This window comes from Saccopteryx leptura, chromosome 5 (assembly GCF_036850995.1).
Source record: "Saccopteryx leptura isolate mSacLep1 chromosome 5, mSacLep1_pri_phased_curated, whole genome shotgun sequence".
NCBI classification, from domain to species: Eukaryota; Metazoa; Chordata; class Mammalia; order Chiroptera; family Emballonuridae; genus Saccopteryx; species Saccopteryx leptura.
The window spans coordinates 220,073,861-220,094,055 of record NC_089507.1 but is presented as its reverse complement, the minus strand read 5'-3'; the positions used below and the strand labels follow the sequence as shown (position 1 = coordinate 220,094,055).

Sequence of the window (20,195 nt, the reverse complement as noted above, 5' to 3'; positions counted from 1 at the left end):
CCTGGTAACTGGTGGTGGAGCCCTTCTTACTGCTAGTTTTCCCTCCCCACCCCCACCCGCTTGTCCTGCTCCCCATGTGGTCACAGTGTCCTCTGTGAAAGGCCTGGGAGGAAAGGGGCAGTGTGTGTGTGTGTGGCTTGTGTTTTCGTTCTAATATGTGCTTTGAGTCGCAGTTACTTAAGGTCTGACAACCATCTTCTCTTGCAGGAGCTCACTCCATGGGAGCAGTCTCACGTAGTCTTCACGGTGGTCAGTGAGCAGCGGCCTGCAGTCGTGGGGGAGGCCTGGCCGCCTGCTGGGACCAGACCTGTGCAGCAGCAGGCTCTCTGTTGTGCTCAGGACTTGCAGACGGTGTCCCTGTCTTGTCGGCAGGTAACTCAATAATAGCGTGAGTGTCAACAGCAAAACCTGGCAAGTTTGGAGTTTTCTATATGTGAAGTTGCAGTATGTGTAAACAGTGACATAAAGTAGCAGTCACACCTGTTAGAGATGGTCCAAACTTGAATGTGGAATGATGTTAAGGAGTTTTATTTTTACTTTTTTCATTCTTTTATCTGTGCACGTCCAGTTGAAAACGATAACTTTTACAGGTGTTTCTGGTGCTCATATTCAGCATACAAAAAAGTGTAAGACTGTTCACAAACCAAACACAATAGCTCAAACTGGAAAAAATAACAATTTGATTGAGAGCGTTTATTTTTCTGTTGGTTATTTTTTTACTGTGTGGACCCTGGCGTAGTATGTTCTCTGTGTGGTGGAGTGTACTCTGCAGAGGACAGTTTTCCCTGCAGGAGCTTGGTGGGGCCCGTCTCAGACCCTCTGCGGTGGAGGGATTGCAGCTGTTGCACATCTGGTTGGCAAAGACTGGTTCAGGCCCCTCACACTGCGTCTTCCTTGGAAATTGATACTGTTGTATGAAATGGGGGTGTGACCCTCTTTCACGGTGGCTGTCAGATTTACTTGGAGTTGATTTTCGAGAGGGGAAACACTTTCTAAAGTCAGGTTTCTAGGCTGTGTGGGTAAACAGTTGTAATCAGTGTGGTTAGTAACAGCTCTAACATGTGCATGGGGAAGGGGCATAGCCCTGTTTGTGGGAAGGTCAGTGCTGTTTCTTACATGTGGAGATCACCACTGTACGCTGTCAGCACTGCTTCCTGGCTGCAAGCAATTTAGTGTGACTTGTTCCCAGTCGCCAGCAGAGCACTCTGCATTGGAGCCACCATGAGCTCCCTGATTTAATTGAGCTGTCACTTTAGGTGACCAGAGAAGTGGCATTCCTCTGAAGACACCTGCTCATGTCACGGCCACTCTGGCAAGCTTCTGAGTGGTTGGGAGTGGGAGGCCGAGCCCCATGGCACAGGGTGCGTGGAGCTGGACTGGACACGTGGCAGCACTCAGCGGGGAGCAGGAAGGGATTAGGTGGCGCCTGGTTTTGAATTCTGTGTGTGTTGTGTTTTGAAGGTCTGCATTCTGCACCGGTCCTTCCCCTAGGATGGAACATGGCACAAAGTCCGAGTCCTCACTAGCATTTCGATGTGATTGAAGCCTGGACAGCTTGGAAAAGACTTCTTTAAGGTACATACTGTGTTTTTTGGGTCTTACTATTTTAAACAAGAGTAAGGTTTTCACAAACATGACCCTTCGGTAATCTCTTAGAAGGAAGGGGAAGGTAGAATAGGAGCAGAGACACATTGAAGCTGTTGGCAAGGTCGGTCTTTTCTTAGTGTCCCAGTAACAACGACCCTCGTTTGTATGGTCCTGGTTGGGGCTCAGGTCTGGGCAGGACCCTGCCGGGCTGCCGTTGCAGGTCCAGCGTAAACCCTCTCCACGCGGCCTCTCTAGCCAGGTGGTCACACTTCTTGTGTGGCAGCTCAGGGCTCTACAGCCCAGGACAGGAGCGGTAGTGCTGTGGCCAGCTGAGTCCAGGACTGGCCCAGCGTTCTGTGCCCTGCAGGCAGGGCTGCAATGACATCGTGTCTCCACATGGGGGTGCCAGCAGGCCAGCAGCCACCTCCAGTCCACCACGGCAAACACTGGTTTTGTTCTTGCCACCGGGGACTGTGGCTCAGTGGGTATTTCCCCAGTGCCTGTTCCATAGGGCCTTGTCCTGAGCAGTTAGGTGACAAATCAGTTGTATCCTCCTTTGTGATTCTAGATTTTTAACAGTTAATATTTTCTTCAAGAATCACCTCGAATTACATTGGGTACCAAGTTTTAGGACAGTGGTCCCCAACCTTTTTTGAGCCACGGACCAGTTTAATGTCAGAAAATATTTTCACAGACCGGCCTTTAGGGTGGGACGGATAAATGTATCGTGTGACCGAGGCAAGCGTCAAGAGTGAGTCTTAGACGGATGTAACAGAGGGAATTTGGTCATTGTTTTAAAAATAAAACATCATTCAGACTTAAATATAAATAAAACGGAAATAATGTAAGTTATTTATTCTTTCTCTGCGGACCGGTACCAAACGTCCCACGGACCAGTTCCAGTCCGGGGGTTGGGGACCACTGTTTTAGGAAACACTAGTCGAAATGACAGACTTGAGTGGCCACCCTCACTGTTGGTGGGCAGATACATGTTCCTTGCATCCGTGGTCATGGGGGTGGTGCTCCCTCCGGCGCGGCTGAAGGCCATGCGCTCCTCCAGCACTGGCTCACTGCCCACTCGCCGAGGAACGGGCCTTGCTAACCTTGGTCGTGGTTTGGTTGCATTTCCCATTAGGTATGGATGAGAAAGGTGACCCAAGCAATGAGGAAGCCCCCAAAGTCATCAAACCCACCAGTAAAGAGTTTAGGAAAACGTGGGGGTTCCGAAGGACCACCATTGCTAAGCGCGAGGGCACTGGGGACGTGGAGCTGGACTCTGGGGACCAGCAGCCCCCACAGCAGCAGAGCCTGTCCTTGCGGCGCAGCGGGCGGCAGCCGAAGCGGACTGAGAGGGTGGAGGAGTTCCTCACCACGGTGCGGCGCAGGGGCAGGAGGGCTCTGGCCATCTCCCCCGAGGACCCCGGTGAGCCGACCTCCTGCCCGGTCACAGATGCTGAGACCGCGTCTGAGGGGAGTGTCGAGAGCACCTCTGATGGTAAGAGTCAAGGAACAGGCAAGGGAAGACCAGCCTCGTCTGCAAAGGCCCAGGGAGGTGACGGCGAGGGTGACACCTCCGATAGTGACAGTGATGGGTTGACCTTGAAAGAACTTCAGAATCGCCTGCGAAGAAAACGAGAGCAAGAGCCCGCCGATCGGCCCCTGAGAGGAGCCCAGAGTCGCCTGAGGAAGAGGCGTCGGGAGGAGGGCCCGGCAGAGACTGGGGACATGGAGGCGTCCGATGCCGTGGAGAGCTCTCCGCCCAGCCAACAGGAGCCCACGGCAGAGCAGGCAGTGAGCGATGACAGAGAGAGGAAGTCGGAAGGGCGGGCGGCCCACGGGGTCAAGGAGGAGGACTCTGGGGGCGCCGTCAAGCACAAGCCTGAGTGTGAAGTGTACGACCCCAACGCTCTGTATTGCATATGTCGTCAGCCCCACAACAACAGGTAGGTCCTGGGCGAGGAGGATGCTGGCTGCCCCGGGTTTCAGGGAGACCAGCAGGAAGCAGGAAAGCAGCGGGACAGACCCACACGATCTGTTCAGAGTTCCAGAGCCGGGCTGGATGAGTGGCCCGTGCAGTTGGGAAAGGTGAACGAGTCATTGTCAAAGAGGGACTCTGGAGTCACACACCACGTGCACTGTTGCCAGTGGCCACTCGGCTCTTCGCTGCCCAGCCGCGCGGTGCGAAGCAGCACTGACCAGACCAGCACTGGCGCCTGGAGGTCTCTCGGGTAGCGCTGCCTGGCGGCGTAGGGAACCTCTGTCTGGCTCCTTGCGGGGAGAAGGGCATTGTTGCTCTTGGGGAGACAGCAGTCATGTATTGGGGGGGCAGGAAGCCTGTAACTCACTTGAAATGCTCCATTCAGAGCAAGCTGAAGTGAATTTCCTGGAATGTTTAGAGAAGGCCGGAGTGTGTCTTTATCCTGTTCTACTTGTCTGTATGTTTGCAGTTTTTTAAAGTGTTAAAACTGACTTATATGTCTAAAAATGAGTGTTTCTCTGTTTTCCATTCCCGATTCTCTAATTTCAGGTTTATGATTTGCTGTGACCGCTGTGAAGAGTGGTTTCACGGCGATTGTGTGGGCATTTCTGAGGCTCGAGGGCGGCTCCTGGAGAGGAACGGGGAGGACTACATCTGCCCCAACTGCACCATCCTGCAGGTGCAGGACGAGCCCAGCTCAGAGACCACCGACCAGCTGGAGGCGCGGCTGCGGCCCACAGACTCCGACGGCACCGACTGCACAAGTATCGGGATCGTAGAGCAGAAATCCGTCGAAGACCAGGGGATAAAGGGGAGAATTGAGAAGGCTGCACATCCAAGCGGCAAGAAGAAACTCAAGATATTCCAGCCTGTGAGTACTGGCCTGGGGCCGTGAAGGAGTGCGGTCTGCTGCACTGACTGCTGGTGGCACAGACTCGGTTCTTCCTTCCTGCTGGAGCGATGGAGGCTTCCCCAGAGCCTGTGCCTTGTCTGGGGCGGGGGGTGGGGGGTGGGGGGGCTGCTGGGAAAGCAGTCCTGCTTTGTGGGCCTCCCTTCTCTCTGGTGTTACGCCACGTCAGCTCCCGGACTCCCACTGCTGGCTCGTTTGCCTCAGGTGGACTCTCGTTAAAAATTCATCTTTCCCTGAGTGTTCTTAGTGGAACCTCATGTGACACGTTCAGTCTCCTTGGAGTTCCTGAGCTGTGTGCCGTCTCCCCTGGCACCACTGTCTGGATAGAACTAGTGGTCTTGCACCTGCCTCTGGAGCTGCTGAGGGAGGTGGCGGGTGCGGCCCTGTCACATCCACCTGTGCCCTGTGCTGGCTCTTCCCTCCGCCTCCTTCCTCCCTGGAGTCGGGCCTGACCTCCGTCCCACGGAGCGTCGGCTTCTGCTGTGGAGCGCTGTCCTGGGCGCCCGGGATCTCAGCCTGGGGCGTGCTCTTGTTCCACCTGCCCGAGTTCCCGGCACCCTGGACCAGGCTCTCCACTGGCTCTGCTGTGCCACGGCCTGTCCTTCAGCACGTGTTCACGGGCAGGTGGCTCTGAGGTAGCTGTGTCCAAAGGGGTGTCAGAGGACACCTGTGTCTTAACACCCCGCACTGTGGCTTGTGGGGGTACAGCTACCGTGAAGTATCTGTGGTACTAAGTGAAATGTGATGATGTGAACACCTTCAGTCACCAGATGTTCATGGAAATGGAAATTAACGGGGAATGTCATCTTCATCTTATGTCTTTATTGTCAGTGTGTTTAAGACTCTAGGTTTAATTTTTTTCTTATTTTTTGGGCAAGAATGGGAGGGAAATGAGAAGGATCAACCTGTAGGTGAGGCACTTTAGTTGTTCACTGATTGCTTCTCATATGTGCCTTGACTGGGGGGAATTCTGAGCCATTGACCCTGTGCTCAAGATGGCAACCTTGGGGTTTTGAACCTGGGACCTCAGCATCTCATGTCAATACTGCCACCACCAGTCAGGCCTAAATTTTATCTTGAATGAAACTCGAATCCTATGGAGGAAAATCAGTGTCTTAAACATTTGCTGTGAGAAGATATTGTTAAGTATGTCGGAGGGGTGTGTTTTTGTGTTTAGTCTTGATCATCGGAATACACTCTGTAATCACAGACAGGAGCCACCAGCTCAGCTTGTGGTCATCAGGTTCCCTCGCTGTGCAGCAGACTGGTGCGCACTCTAGGAGAGCACACGTTTCTCAGTGCACCTTCCGTGGGTCAGAGACTGGGGCCTGGCTTAGCTGGCCCTCTGATGGGTTGTCTGAGTCTGTGCTCCAGGGCCAGTGGGGGCTGGGTCTTGGGTGTGGTGGGGGGGCCCACTTCAAGAAGCATTTAGGAGGGTTAGTGTGTGGATGTGTCCCGTGCGTTATTTTGTGGCATGTGCTTATAGTAAAAAGGTATTTGCTATTTATCTGAGATTCAGACTCCATGTGCCCTAGATTTCACCTGCAAAGTCACCTTCAGAGCCTAGCCTGGGTGGTGGCCCTCACAGCAGGGCTGCTTCATTCAGAATTCGCAGTGGTGTCTTTCCTCATTTAACAGGCCTGGTCTCTCTGTGAAGGGTCCCAGCCTGATTAAGTCACCCTTTGACTAATTCAAAATCATCTCATTTGGGGCCTTAGTCACATCTACAAAATCCCTGTTCATTTACCCTAAAATGGAACCGAATTGTGGGTGTGAAAGCACATCTCCTGTGAAGGAACACAGCTTGTTTGGTTGGAGCAGAACCCTGGTGAGGTTCCCTTAGAGTGTGTCCCCCACGTGGGGCGTGAAGGCAGAAGAAGGTGCATGCCCTACACAGGGAAACAAAAGTACTGTTAGTGTCTCTTGATTAAAAATAGTGCCCTCGGTACTAGAAATAGCGACTTTACAATGTCCTTTCCCTGCTAGAAACGGTGAGTCTGAACTCACACATCTTGTCCTGCAGGTCACAGAGGCCCCCGTGGCTGCCAAGTGTATCGGGCCCGGGTGCTCGAGCGTGGCACAGCCCGACTCGGTCTACTGCAGCAGCGACTGCATCCTGAAGCACGCTGCCGCAACCATGAAGTTCCTGAGTGCAGGGAAGGAGCCCAGACCAAAACCCAAGGAGAAGGCCAGAGCCAGGCCAGAGAAGCTGATCCTCCCGAAGTGTAGCGTCCAGGTGAGCTGACTGAGAGCCGCCCCTCGTTGGGCAGTCGGAGCACAAAGCTGCCTGTGCTCCAGACCTGCTGGCTCGTCTGTAGAGTGTGGAGGTCGATGGCGTGGACTTGAGTCAGGCGTTGTCACCACTCCTGTCCTCCACCTTTCCCACCAGTCCTGGCATCAGAATTAGCACTGACATGTGTTCTCATGCTTGCCTTTCTCTGCCTCCTAGCCGAGGGACTGACAGTCATAAATGCAGTGAGACACCATCCCGACAGGCGGCTGCTGTCCCGAGGCCAGGAGTCTCCCGACAGCATGAGTGACCTTTAGAGCCCACGTGGGAAGTGGAGTCACAGGCAGCCAGCAGGGTTGGGGAGTGGGCTCTTACGCCAGACTGTCTCACTGAGACCTAGCTCCCAGATGGTCTGGTTTTTAGATGTGAGATTTGAGGTGAGTCAGGGTGTTTCAGAAATCCCAGCTATTGGCCTTGCCATCGCAGGCTCCTGGAGCTGGCTCTGGTGGCCCCATTGTACCCGTGACAGCCTAATGCAGACTTTTCTTGACATGGGTAAAAGCGTAGTTAGCCTTTAGATGGCCTAATATTTAAGGCTGGTGATTTTGAGGGAGAACTGCTGTTTGCTAAGAGTGACTTGGGGGGTTCCTGCCAGCACAGTAGTTTTGGGACACTGGCCTTTTTACAAAGTCCTGGCCATTACAGTTGGAATGCTAAGGGGTCACTGGTGGCGAATGCAACTGAGCCCTGGTGCTGAGTGGACACGGTGCCCAAACCCAGGGCAGGGCAGGGGGTTGAAGTGATGCTGAGCTTATTCTCATGCTCATTTAGAAGGGAAGTGAGCAAAGGTTGATTTCTGACCTCCTTAATAATGGGGTTTTACTGATTATCCAGGCAGGCATTAAAGTCTCTTCTGTGCACAAGAGACCAGCTCCAGACAAGAAAGAGAACTCCGTGAAGAAGGCAGTGGTGACCCCCGCCAGGAGTGAGGTCCTGGTTAAGGAAGCACCTTGCGAGAGCAGCACACCGTCCTGGGCAAGCGACCACAATTACAACGCAGTAAAGCCAGAGCAGACTGCTGCCCTGTGGCCATCAGGGTTGTGTAAATGTATGTATCACCTAGGGGTGGCCTCTGGACCCTTCCCCCTCTTTCTGGACAGCCGTCTACTCGGGACTGTCCAGCACTGAGAGGTGTAGCCGAGCTCAGTGCTGCACCTCTAGGGATGGAAGCGAGTGCTGGGAGCCCCGTGGGCTCGCCGTTAGCCTGCAGACCTCAGTGCTGAGCGTGGCACCTTGGCGGCTGAGGGCTGATCTGTTTTCATTGTCAAACACTGGTAAGTATTTGTACTGTCGCCAAGAAAAGCCCAGCTGAGCAGCTCCACTTTGCCAGCACTCCCGAGTTCATCACCGTCCTTACGGCAGGTGCCTTTTTATCACAGCCCTGTCGGCTGTATAGCTCTCCACGCTGCCGTGAGCACATGTGGCCGTCATTTCCTGTGTGTGCTGGGGGATGTCTTCTTCACGTTAGTGTTACACAGGTAGCAGAAGTACGGTTTCTGAGGGCACAGAAAGCTTTAATACTCAGTCCACATGGCACACGTCCCCATAAACACACTCCAGTCGCGAAGGCCGCTCACCGAGCTGCGTGTCCCAGGTAAGTGGGTGCCGTGTCTCCTGCAGCACTGCTGTGAGCACCGGCTTCTGGACTCTCTGATGCTGGTGGGCAGGGCGTGCCCACCACCAGCTCATCCCTGGTGAGGGAGTCCAGGTACTGCCAGCTGATCTTTGAAATCCCAGATTCAATTATGCAGCACAGTCTTATGTTTCTTGTTTTTCAGCCTAACTCCAAAATTAAATTTTGGAAATTTAAATTGATCTAGAGAGCAAATCTCATTCCATTGCTCGAGGTGATTTCGATATGCTTGCTCACACACTGTTCTGCGCTAAGCACCACAGGTGAGGGGGCTCTGCACCTCAGCACCGTGGAGGTGGGCTGCCTTCTCGTTCAGTCCTCTTCTCACGGCCGAGGGAAGGGGCCAGGGAGGGGGTGCTGAGCCAGTGGAGTGAGGACGTGTAGCCAGATACTCACTCTGAGAGTGGAAATGGCTCAAGACCTAAGTAAAGTGCAAAGCAATACTAGGTTTATTTTTTTATTTCAGGAGTGAGTTGTTAAATACAGTTAACCACCTGTATTAAAACGTTTGATACACCTTAGGTTGTTTGAGCTAAGAATTTCATGGTAACGTCTCAAATTTTCATCAAGTTAGCATGTTTTCAGAGACGTGGACACACCTGAAACAGCATCACCATGAGTGAGTGGGTGGGCTGGTGGCTCTGAGTCCTGTGTCACGTGCTCTAAGTGGTTCCAGGCTCGTGGCAGAACCAGGGCCTGGCACAGCCGCCACGGCCCTGCCTTTGACTTCCCGTCGGTCTGTTCCATCTGTGACTAGAGCTGGGAGCTGCCCTGAGCACCACACGTGGAGCTGTGGGGACAGGGTGGGTCTCTCCTTGAACTCGTATTTCCCTGCCATCTTGAGGGAAGAGGGATGGGCGTCCACGAGGGGCCCTTTCTCTGCTCACAGACTGGTTTTCTTCACCTTCTCTCTCCACATCAGTTCCTCACTGAAGTTTGACGGGCTTCAGTTGATGGGAAGTTGAAACAAACTAGTGACTGACTGTTCCTAGCACACTGACATCTCAATTAAAATTGATGGTGGACATCCAGAATTAATTGAATGCATAGGGGACATTTTTGAGCTAATTGTTATCTTTTTATCCCAGAAATGTAATCTTCCCTAAAGGTGATTGGGAGGACAGTGAAGGGTCATCGGGAAAGATCCTCCCTCGACCCTGGGAGGGACAGCCTGTTTCTGCCTCTGTCCCAGGACCGTCCTCTCAGAGGTGCAGTAGCAGGTGGGACACAGAACCCTGCTTCCCCATAAGGACCTCCACCTGCCTACCTGGCGGGCTGCAGAGCAGGCCTTTCTGGGCTCGGTTGGTGAGATTCAGGGCCCACGGACCCTCGTCAGCCCAGGGAGCCAGCATGCTGTCCAGTGCTCTGCGCTTCCCTCTTCCTCTCAGTCCCTGCTGCTGACCCTGGAGTGTGGATGCAGTGACCATGGCAGGAACCCCTGTCAAACGGGCATGGGCACTCCCCCCCTCCTGCTGTGGAAGTAGGTCCTTCCTGTTCTCGGTGATGGAATTAATACACATTTTTTTAAGTTCCCTCAGATTTCCTGTGCTTGTAGGAACAGTTCTTAATTTCCCTGCCAAATCGATCATGTTTGTACTTTTATAGCCTAATTTTTCTCTCCACCTCTACTATTGGTTCGCCTCCCATGACTGTCGAGGCACGGAGAGAGCTGAACATTGTTTCTAAAATGCTCCAGGTGTATCAAAGAATGTGGAAGTGGGATTCTGGCATTCATATTTGCAGGCACAGTTTCTAGTATTTGGGGCTCTTAAAATGGTTATTAGGTGATTTAAAACACAGGGTCTGAACAGATTTTGACTGAAATCGGAGATTTCTGCAGTTTGATCTAGCTCTGAGAATTAACGTGAAAAGCCTTAAAAGAGCCTGGACACCCAAACCCGGATGTTTGTTAAGCAGCATCCCCAGTCCCTGTGTGGGCCACACACATGGTCCACGCGCAGTGGAGAAGTGGACGGAGGACACACATTCTCGCGAGGGTGACTGGCATGGGCTCCAGGAGCACAGCTCACAGAGCACCAGAGGAACGTATTTCTCTTTGTAATAAACATGGGGGGCTGCAGGACCCAGCATATTTAGTAGACCTCTGGGGGGGGTGTCTTACATTTATCAGCATGTGAGCCATTTTTACCTCTCCCAGAATTGTCAGTGGCAATAAAACATGGCTGGGAACAAAGCAGACTACATATGGGCCAGTTTCTCCCTCAGCTACAGGGAAAACAGAAACTTGTACTGCTGGAAGGTTTTGCTTAACAGTCTTAATGCTCTTCATACAGCTGTCATTTCCTTGGTTGTCGGTGACATATCTTCTGGGCAGCACCCTGTGCTGCAGCCCCTGGGGCATTGTGGGGGTGGCTAGGCGTTTCCAGCTCAGGATAGCTCTCCACCAGCTCTTCAGTGACCTTCATGTGACCTTGTGGAGCTCTGGGTCTACTCTGATAGCGGGGAGATTAGTATTCTGCGCAAGTCCCTCTGGTGGCATTATCAGTGGCGGTCCAAGGTCCCCTCTGAAGATGACGCTGCCATCCTTCCACTGTGGTGCACAAGTTACAGCTATATTTGTATAAGTTGTAAACTACTTAATATTACTGATCTTTGTGTGTGGTACAAAACCATGCACGTAGTTATGTTCTTAGCCTCTGAGAATTAAAGAAGTAAACTTAGAAGACGGATAAGAAGCTTTGCCACTTTCCTTTGTTAAATGAAGGTTGGGGCAACTTGTTACGCAGGTGGACCCGGAGGAGCTCGGCAGGAAGAGCGCCAAGGTAACTGCTGCCTACCCGCCACCTCTACACAGCCCACCTGCCCCAGGTGGCCACCTGTGTGAGCCTTTGTCACCAGGAGCTCACAGGGAGGGTCTGAGGCCCCTAGCCCCCATCATGTTGGTTGGAGGAGTAAACCGTTTTGGTACACGTGATTTGGTTAACTTGTAGCTTTATTATAAAGGTGAGGAGACTGCCTGGTGCAGAGATGGTGGGAAAGCACCACACTCCCCAGACCAGTGCACTGGGCCCCTGGCCTGTTCCCTTGAGTGACAACATCCGGCTCCCTATAAGGCCTTGATCATGTGCCATTCTAGTGTCTGTGTTAAATAATAGGGCCAGTTCTTTCATATGCTACCAACCCAATACGGATTTTCAAAACACCACGTGAGACTTAAAACCAGGAAGGACATTGACCTCCCAACACACTTGGGTTTTGGCCAGTTCATTATAGAGTTTCATAAGGTGTAAGTGACCCAAATATGACATCAAACAAGTCAACAAGGAAAGATTTACATGGCTCAAGCCACAGCCCTTCAGGCCTCCGTAGAGACATTCCAATGATACAGAGCCTCCAGTTTGAGCGTCTGGGAGGCAAGGCGGCTTACACTCTCCTGAGTGTTCTCTGGGAAATCGTACCTTCATACCCATTTTCTACTAACAGAATAAGCAAATGCACAAAAGCAAAACGATCTCCCGCTACTGTTACCTAATTTTTCACACTAGACAGTCTTGACAGGAAACGGCGATGAGAAACTTCATGGTCCATGGGTCCAGCAGAGCTGAAAATGGATGTGAAGTCAGCAGAATTCACAGCCCTCAGACCCCCTCATTTGTCCCTATTACAGAGACCACCCTTAAGGTGACAGCTGCCTTGGTCTGACTGCTGAGTGGACCTGGGGCCTGGTGGGTTCTGATGGTGGGGAGCAGGGTTCTGAGTCCCCAAATCAGTAGGCAGGAGAAGACACCCCTGCCAGGGCCTCCAGTCACCACCTTGTACCTGCTATGTGGTTTGACTCCTCACACCAAACGCTCACTTGGCTTTTACAGCTGATCCTGAAGAAGCAGCGCACAGCCGCCGCCCCCCCCCCCCCCCCCAACAGCGTGATTCTCATACTGGGGGCTTAAGATGAACCGGCACATCCTCTTAGCGGGAAGGGTTAGAAAACAATTGTGATTGATCTAGAGATCTCACTGGGTGCTGTGTCTGCAGGGCCGTCCCATCACACCCATCCCTAGATAGAGGTGTTTGGTGCTGTGCTGGCTGGATGCGCCCCCGTATTGACTCCCAGTCCTGCTATAACTTCGTCTGGGCGTCTGCACAGCCCATGCAGGGGACACCAGGGCCCCTGGTGGAGACTTCTCCAGGCTCCACTGAGGCCCGCTAGTGCCACCCAGTGGCCGACGATGCCACAGCCCAACGCCCCTCACTGTGCTTATTGGGAAATGAGCTGGAGAGTTGCTCATTGCTGGTCCCTGGGAGCACTAGCCTGCATAGTTCTGCACCAGACCTCACCCCAGCCTTTTGTCCCTGTTGCAAAGCAGGCAGAAAATGGTGTGCAGCAGTGGCCGGGCAGCTTGGTCTCCTGCAGCCGCCAGGGTATGGGGCTGGCTCCCCAACTCGGCCTGGCCTGGAGCTCGGCAACAAGCAATACCCAGGTGTGGAAGCTCAAGGCGCCTTGGCTGCCCGAGTGGCCCGGCCCGGCGCGCGCCCAGGGCTGAGTGCCCACACTGCAGTCACTGCTGGTGCTGCCAGCCGTGCCACTGCGGACCAACCAGCAAGGAGCTTGACTTGGCAGCCTGTGGGGGCGTCTGCTGTTCCCTGAAGCCACCCAGCGTGGGGATATGCTACTATTTTTCTAGAATGGGTTTTCTCATTAGTTACCAAGTTACTCTACCCTTCTAAAAACAGTATGCTCAACAAAGGCAAATCAGGATGAAGGTTTTGCAGGTTTGACTTGAGCCCCACTCAGAAGCAATAAACAGCCTTGCCCACTCATAATATTCCAGCCCTGTGTGAGGGTCATTCATTCTAACGTGTCCCGAGTCCAGCTTTCAGCGAGCCATGTGCCAACGTGTAACAGTTGCATGGAAGTTTTTCCATATTAAACATCCTTCAAAGTTGAAGCGGGCTTGGCCAACTTGCTATTGGAGTTGACCAGCTTCGAACATTTCAACGATAGTTTTATTATATTTATACCCTCTGGCAGGGCAGGTAAGGATTAGTGAAATTTGACTTTTAAAAGGCAAAAGCCACTAATAAGAAATAGCATGATTGAGGAAAGCTAGCTCTTGAAGTTGAAATAGATGACGTGCTTACTGTTATTGCTCTTGGGTGACAGGTCATTTGAGTCGTGTTGACAGTGTCATAAAAGGAATCTTTCAGTGGGCTTCCCTTGAGTGTGAGAAGGCACACCAGCTAGACCAGACACACTGATCTTAGGTTCTGATCTGGGTTTAGACCCAGATCAGATGTTTTTGAAGTTGACACATGTCACCTGAAACAATGAGAATGTCAAGATGTGTTCCAGGCCCATCGCGCAGGTATTCTGTGTTATAATCGGGCACCCCTTTGAGGGTTTTGGGAGCACCTTAGGCCAGCTTTTTGGAGTTATTTAAAAATGTGCTACTAAAATACTCAGCAACGTTTGTGTTTGCAGAAGGCAGTAACTGAACTGGTCTTAGGTCCTGATTTTGCTGCCTGTGCCCAGTCACCTCCCTCTGCCAGTCAGGGCCTTAGCCATGGGCAGCACGCTTCTTGCTGTGCCCCAGCCCTCCCCCCCCACGTTCCCCCTGTTGAACCTGAGCTTGGGTGGTCCTGCAGGGCAGGTGCTTCAGGCTTTAGTAGCCACATCTGAGCTGGCAGAAAGGAATTCCCCAGCGCTGACCTACGCAGAGCTCCTTAGGGATGTGGACTCGATCTGATGAAGTAATAATACATGTAGAGATGGTGCTTTTACCTTTGTTTCTGTTGCCCCATTTCCTACCTCGTCAGACTAAGTGACGTGCTTTGTTTAGAAATTCAGACCCCAGAGGAAGGAAGCCGTTAGAGGTGTGACTGTGGTGATGGGCATGGGCAGTGACCAGCAGGGCAGGTGGGGAAGCAAGCTGGCTAGCTTGGGCCTGGGCGTGCCAATGAGCTCAGGCTCCGGTCTGGCGGACAGGCCGCTTCGGGCAGGGGCAGGCAGGGGGTGTGAGGGCTCTGAAAGGGAAATACAGGGTTTAAAGTTAGAATTGATGCTGAGGAAGACTTCTAACACTCCTAGCTTTTGGGTCCAGGTGGTGCTGCTACAGACTTTGTACATTGGGAGGTTTCCTACTACAAAGTGGGAGGAATTTGAGGATTCCCGCATGCCTTTAGCAAAGCCCGTTGCTGAACTGGTCTCACCTGCTTCTCCGGGAGGGTGGTCGTCAAGGGTGGTGACTGGCCCTGCACCAAGATAGCCGAGGCTGGTGGCGGCTGCCCAGGGCCCTGGGGCTGTGAGTGCCCCGGGAGGGCTGCATCTGTAGATGGGGGTCTCACCTCTCACCAGACTTCACTTTCTCCCTAGTTCACTGGGAGTTAAAAGGAGCCCTGGTGGCTGACTAATGATGCACTGGTGGTTAATCCCTGGGTGAAATGGACCAGTCGCTGGAGCATCTATTGAAGCCTCTATTTGGGTGTTGGAGAGCTTTAGGGGCTTGCTCCTGCACAGGTCAAGAAGTGTCTTCTCCATCAGTGCCTTGTGTGGCCTGGTCAGCTTCCTGGCTCGCTCACTGGGCCCATGCTTTTTCACCAAACTGCAGAGCAAGGGAGCTCTGAATGTGCCGTGTGCACTCAAGCCCCAGCTCCCGGACCTGGCTCTGGTCTGCTGCACACTCCTGGGACCTAGGGGCCACAGCAGCCATCTTAGAATTGTCTTCCTTTTACACCTAACACTTTAATTCAGAGGGTCTGATGAGATTAATGTGATAGTCCTTTAGCATACTGTATTATTTTTTAAGATTTTTTGAAAATTGATTTTTAGTGGCCTGACTGGTAGCACGGTGGATAAAGCGTCGACCTGGAAATGCTGAGGTCTCCAGTTCGAAACCCTGGGCTTGCCTGGTGCAGGCACATGTGGGAGTTGGTGCTTTCAGCTCCTCCCCCCTTCTCTCTGTCTCTCCTCTCTCTCTCCCCCCCCTCTCCTTTCTAAAATGAATAAATAAAATAAAAATTAATAAAGAAAAAATTGATTTTTAGAGAGAGAAAGGGGGTGGGGTGGGTGGGTGGAATGGGAAGTGTCAACTCGTAGTAGTTGCTTCTCTTCTGTGCCCTGGCTGAGCAAGCCCAGGGTTTTGAACTGGCAACCTCAGTGCTCCATCCAGGTTGATGCTTTATCCACAAGTCAGGCTAGTATGTTCTCTTTTAAAGAGAGAGAACTGGTATCAAAATTTTTGTGCAAGTTTAACAGGTGTGCGTGTGTGTGTGTGTGTATATATATATGATGTTTTTAGCTTCTGTCTATAATCCTTGTTTGAGTTATAAGTGGTAATTTATGGTCTTAGCCCAAATTTGAATACAACTGGCAGTTGTAAAAGGGAATGAATGTTGGTCTATACGACAGGGTAATCTCTCACATCTTAGTGTAACACTAATCCGCCTTCCCCTTGTTATTGATTTCTGCTAACTTTTCTGTGTCTTATTAATGTCATTGTATTGATTTTTGTCCAAAGGAATGCTTAACTCCTGGTGTGACCCCCTTTCCCCAAAGGACTCGTTAGTCCTTCCAAAGCCTCAAGGCGGGGGGGGGGGGGGGGGGGAGTTTGCTACACCCATCCTGGAAAAACTTCTTTCAGTTGTGTTTATAAAGAAATTAAACTTGAGTTCTCTGTGAAAGTGCTCTTCTAAGTCTTGTCTGTTTCCGAGGTGAGATCGGCCCATCTTTCTCTAGCTGAGCTAACGACTCAAGTCGAGCTTGGATGAAGAGTTTGCTGGCCAATATAACGGGTTTAATGTATTAATACCATAAAGCATTTCTTTCTGAAGTAGAGTGTGGTCACGATCGTAAATATTGCCAGATGCCTTAATTACACTTTTTCTGGTTGTAATAGTTACTTTTAAAACCCTTTTCCCTAAACCAGTGTCTTTAGGCCAGTAAGCTTTCTGTTTTCCCTTTCATTTTCATATTGAGGCTGTTTTAAGGTAAACGGGTTTGTCGTGTGTTTTCCGGTGTACAGCCCCGTGACTAGATCAGCATACACTTGACATAAAGCGCCCTCACGTTTCCAGTGCCCCACGGGGGCCTAGTAAGCTTTAGAGGCCGAGTCTGCTTTCCATGTCCCCTGACGGGGCACGTGCATGTCCTCCCGCCCTGCTCACGTTGCGTGTCCTTTGCAGCCATGAAGGAAGACCGACACGTGGAAGAGACCACAGCGCCAAGGAAAGTGGCCGCCCCCAGCCCTGCCGTGGGCAGCAGACAGCCGCCAGCCCGCAGTCTCCTCCCAAAGAAGTCACCTCCTTTCTCAAATGTGGCCAAGCCGGCCATCAGGAAGCTGCCCTCGGGCCTGAAGGGGATCATACCCAAGAGGCCGTGGCCCTCAGCCGCCCCCTCGGGCAGTGCTCCCACCACCAAGCAGGCAGGGCCAGTGCCCGGCGCCAGCATAACTGCTTCCAGAAAGATGCCGGGCTCCGCCGCCTTGCTGGGAGCCGCCAGGAAGCCCATGGCAACGCCTGTCCCCTTGGCCCCTTCAGCCCCGGGACGCCAGGGGATCTCGAGCACCACCCCTTCACAGCCAAATTCACAGATTCGGCAAAATATAAGGCGCTCCTTGAAGGAGATTTTGTGGAAAAGGTGGGCCGTCCTCCTTGATCGTTGATTCGGTGGAGATTGGCAGTTGCTTGCCTGCTGTGGAAGCATTGCGTGCAAGCTCAGGGTGCTCCTCTGTCCCTCGTAGGGCCAGCGACAGCGACGACCTCGTCATGACGGAGAGTGAGGTTGGGAGGGTCGCCCTCCACATCGAGAAGGAGATGTTCAACCTGTTCCACGTCACCGACAACCGCTACAAGAGCAAATACCGCAGTATCATGTTCAACCTCAAGGACCCCAAGAACCAGGTGTGCCTCGGGGGCTGGGCCGGGCCCCTGCCGCAGACGGGCTGCAGCACATGTTTGCTGGAGCCGAGTCACGTGGTTAAACCATGCAGCCTTTGGAAGCATTTGTACCCTTTCAGTAGGATGCTAGCAGGCACTGTTCCCTCTGACGCCGACCGCCGGCGTGGAGTAGGGGTGCACGCTTTCCTCCCTAGCTTAACGCCAGTCCCGGCCTCTGCTTCCCTGAGGTCCGTCCATCTCTTCTGGATCTGGCTGTGGAGTTGCAGTCTTGTTTTTTCTTTGGCTGCAGAAGAACATGCTGATTCTTTGGTGGTCTGTGGGTCTCCATATCTGGGTGCTTCAGACAACCTTTTCTGCCTTGCGGTTCCCCCATCAGCTGAGTGTGCCTGTCCCTGTGGTTTCCTCCCATTAACTCAACCCCCCTGTGCTCACTGTTTGGACAGGTGCTCTGCACACCTGGGGGGAGCCCTCGGTTCTCACAGCAGCGTGGGTGGGCGGTGCTGTTCCCATGGCTTGGAGTAGGCTAGCTGCCTGCCTGCTACCTGGGCTGGGCTCAGGGTTGTTTGTATCCCCTTGGCTCCTTGAGCTCGCACCTCTGCTCTGAAGAGAGACAGACGAGTGGGAAGCTCTTGCCTTTAACCCCCTTTCTCCCTAACACGACGTCCTGGACTTGATCTGGATTCCTCTGAGGCCTCCAGGAGCTGGTGCATGCCAGGCCTGAGGTCAGCTCCGTGGCTCCAGGGCCGATGTTTTCTGGGCTCATAGGGGAATGCACGTCTGGATGTCTACTGTTCAACCTGCAGCCTTCTGGGCAGGGACTTGACCTACCACTCTGTGTTCTCTGTCCTTTGTTGGACCTTAGTAACAGTCACACAGGCACATATTTTGAACCAGTGAATGAAAGATGTTTGTTTATAGGGTCTCTTCCATCGTGTTCTGCGTGAAGAAATCTCTCTGGCCAAACTCGTGAGAATGAAGCCAGAAGAACTTGTGTCTAAAGAACTTTCCACGTGGAAAGAGCGGCCAGCCAAACCCGTGAGTGCTGGGCGGTGGCCGCTGGAGGCTCGAGCCGCTGGGCTTCTCTGGGAGTCCATGCAGGCTGTCCGTGCAGGCTGTGGGCAGGAGGGGGCCCCGAGGGAGGGAGTAAGGCCGTGTGTCCCCCCAGGTGATGGAGCCCAGGGTGCGGCTGCACCAGGAGAGCAGGAGGAGTGCCACCAAGCAGGAGGCCGTCCCCGACATGGAAGACTCCCCGCCTGTGTCCGACTCGGACGTAAGCATTCGGGGGCAGGGGTTACACACTCGCCCTGGTCTCCAGGGCTTGTCCTCGGGTTCCCCTGAGCCGTCCAGGGACACGTGGCCGACGCGGTGCCCTCCTCTTCCTCAGGAGCAGGAGGTGGTGCGCGCTGTCCCCGAGAGAAGCACCGCGCCCCCCCTGGACATCGTCAGCAGCATGTTGAAGGACACGACGAGCCAGCACCGCGCCCACCTCTTTGACCTGAACTGCAGGATCTGCACTGGTGAGTGGGGGGTGTAAAGTAGCTGACTGTCTGTGGCAGTTGCGTTGGGCCCACTTTTAAAAGGTGGCGAGTGGGGGTCTTTGGGAGTTGACAAGGCCAGCCCTGCTGTGAGAGCGCGGCCACCTCCTCCTCACAGACACAGCGCCCGCTTCCGGGCGGGCCGGGCCCTGCAGTGTCTGACTCTCGCCTGGGCCTGCCTTGTGCTGCAGGTCAGGTTCCCTCGTCAGAAGATGAGCCAGCTCCGAAAAGACAGAAACTGTCAGCTCCTGCTAAGAAGGAAGAGGCAAAGCCCAAGCACGACAATTCCTCCTCAGAGCCAGCTCTTAGCTCGGCAGATGATGTGGTCCCGGACACCATGCCCGAAAGTGCCTCTGAGCCAGACCCAGAAGGTGCGACCCAGGCTCCCTCGGAGAGGAGGTGCTTCCCCGGGGCTCCGGGAGACAGTCACCCTGAGCCCTGCACCCAGGAAGGGCCCCCGTGCCCTGCCTCCTGCGGGGCCCCGGTGCTCACCACCGTCACCATGTCGGGCCGGGACCCCAGGACTGCACAGAGCGCGGCCAGCACAGTTGTGGCCCCCGCAGCAGCCCATGCAGACAGCACCCACCCGGCGGAGCCACTGCAGGACGTCCTGAAGCCTGCTGCGCCCCCTGTGCTAGTGCCCAAGTCCATCCTGGCCAAGCCGTCCTCGTCCCCTGAGCCCAGATACCTGCTGTCTGTCCCGCCGTCTCCGAGCATCAGGTGCCGTCTCAGTTCACGTCTCGCAGGGTAACGGGAGGACAGGCAGAGCGGGTCAGCGCTCGGCTCTGAAGTGACCCCTGCAGCCCACGGCTACTCTGGAGGCTCGGGAAGCATTCTGAACGGCCCACCTTGAGGGCATCTAACTCCCTTTAGATGTACGGATTTTCAAAGCAGAAGTTTTAGTGTACGGCCATCTGGTTTTGTTGCCTCTTCAGTTATTCTTCTTTGAGATGCTTATTTTATCATAACGATTAAAGAAAGTAGTTACTTTGAAAAAGTTAGCATGGGTTGTACTCGTGCTTTTGTGACCACGTGACACGTGCACACTTCAGACGTCGTGCAGAGATCCTGACCTGTTCCCTCTGGTCTCGTTTGCAGTGCTGCGGAGTCGCGGTCCCCGCCCGAGGGGGACACGGCCCTCTTTCTGTCTCGCCTCAGCACCATCTGGAAAGGATTCATCAACATGCAGAGTGTAGCCAAGTTTGTCACCAAGGCCTACCCCGTCTCTGGATGTTTCGATTATCTCAGTGAGGTTAGAGCCGCATGCATGCACAGGCCTCTCACAGGGGCTCCGATCCCGTGGGGCGTCTGGGCGCGCGAGCACCTCTGAAGGGGGAATGGGCTGATGGACTTGGAGCAGTTTGGACGGAAGTCCCAGTGGGAAATGGTCCACCCAGCTTCTGTGGAGA

General features: G+C 53.5%; 1 protein-coding gene across 6 annotated transcripts in view; it reads left to right on the top strand.

The window, feature by feature from the left end:
* Positions 1-20,195, top strand: part of DIDO1 (death inducer-obliterator 1) — a 53,101-nt gene that overhangs the window by 19,708 nt on the left and 13,198 nt on the right. For 5 of the 6 annotated variants that reach the window (XM_066384361.1, XM_066384363.1, XM_066384358.1 and 2 more), the window contains exons 2-14: positions 208-388; positions 1,462-1,575; positions 2,723-3,530; positions 4,115-4,436; positions 6,499-6,711; positions 7,600-7,813; positions 16,538-16,991; positions 17,095-17,254; positions 18,170-18,286; positions 18,417-18,521; positions 18,636-18,768; positions 18,978-19,506; positions 19,885-20,038. In XM_066384361.1, coding sequence (XP_066240458.1) covers positions 2,725-3,530; positions 4,115-4,436; positions 6,499-6,711; positions 7,600-7,813; positions 16,538-16,991; positions 17,095-17,254; positions 18,170-18,286; positions 18,417-18,521; positions 18,636-18,768; positions 18,978-19,506; positions 19,885-20,038 — 3,207 coding nt within the window. In that variant the 5' untranslated portion in view covers positions 208-388; positions 1,462-1,575; positions 2,723-2,724. The remainder of the gene's footprint in view (positions 1-207; positions 389-1,461; positions 1,576-2,722; positions 3,531-4,114; positions 4,437-6,498; positions 6,712-7,599; positions 7,814-16,537; positions 16,992-17,094; positions 17,255-18,169; positions 18,287-18,416; positions 18,522-18,635; positions 18,769-18,977; positions 19,507-19,884; positions 20,039-20,195) is intronic. The other variant, XM_066384360.1, reaches the window with a different exon arrangement.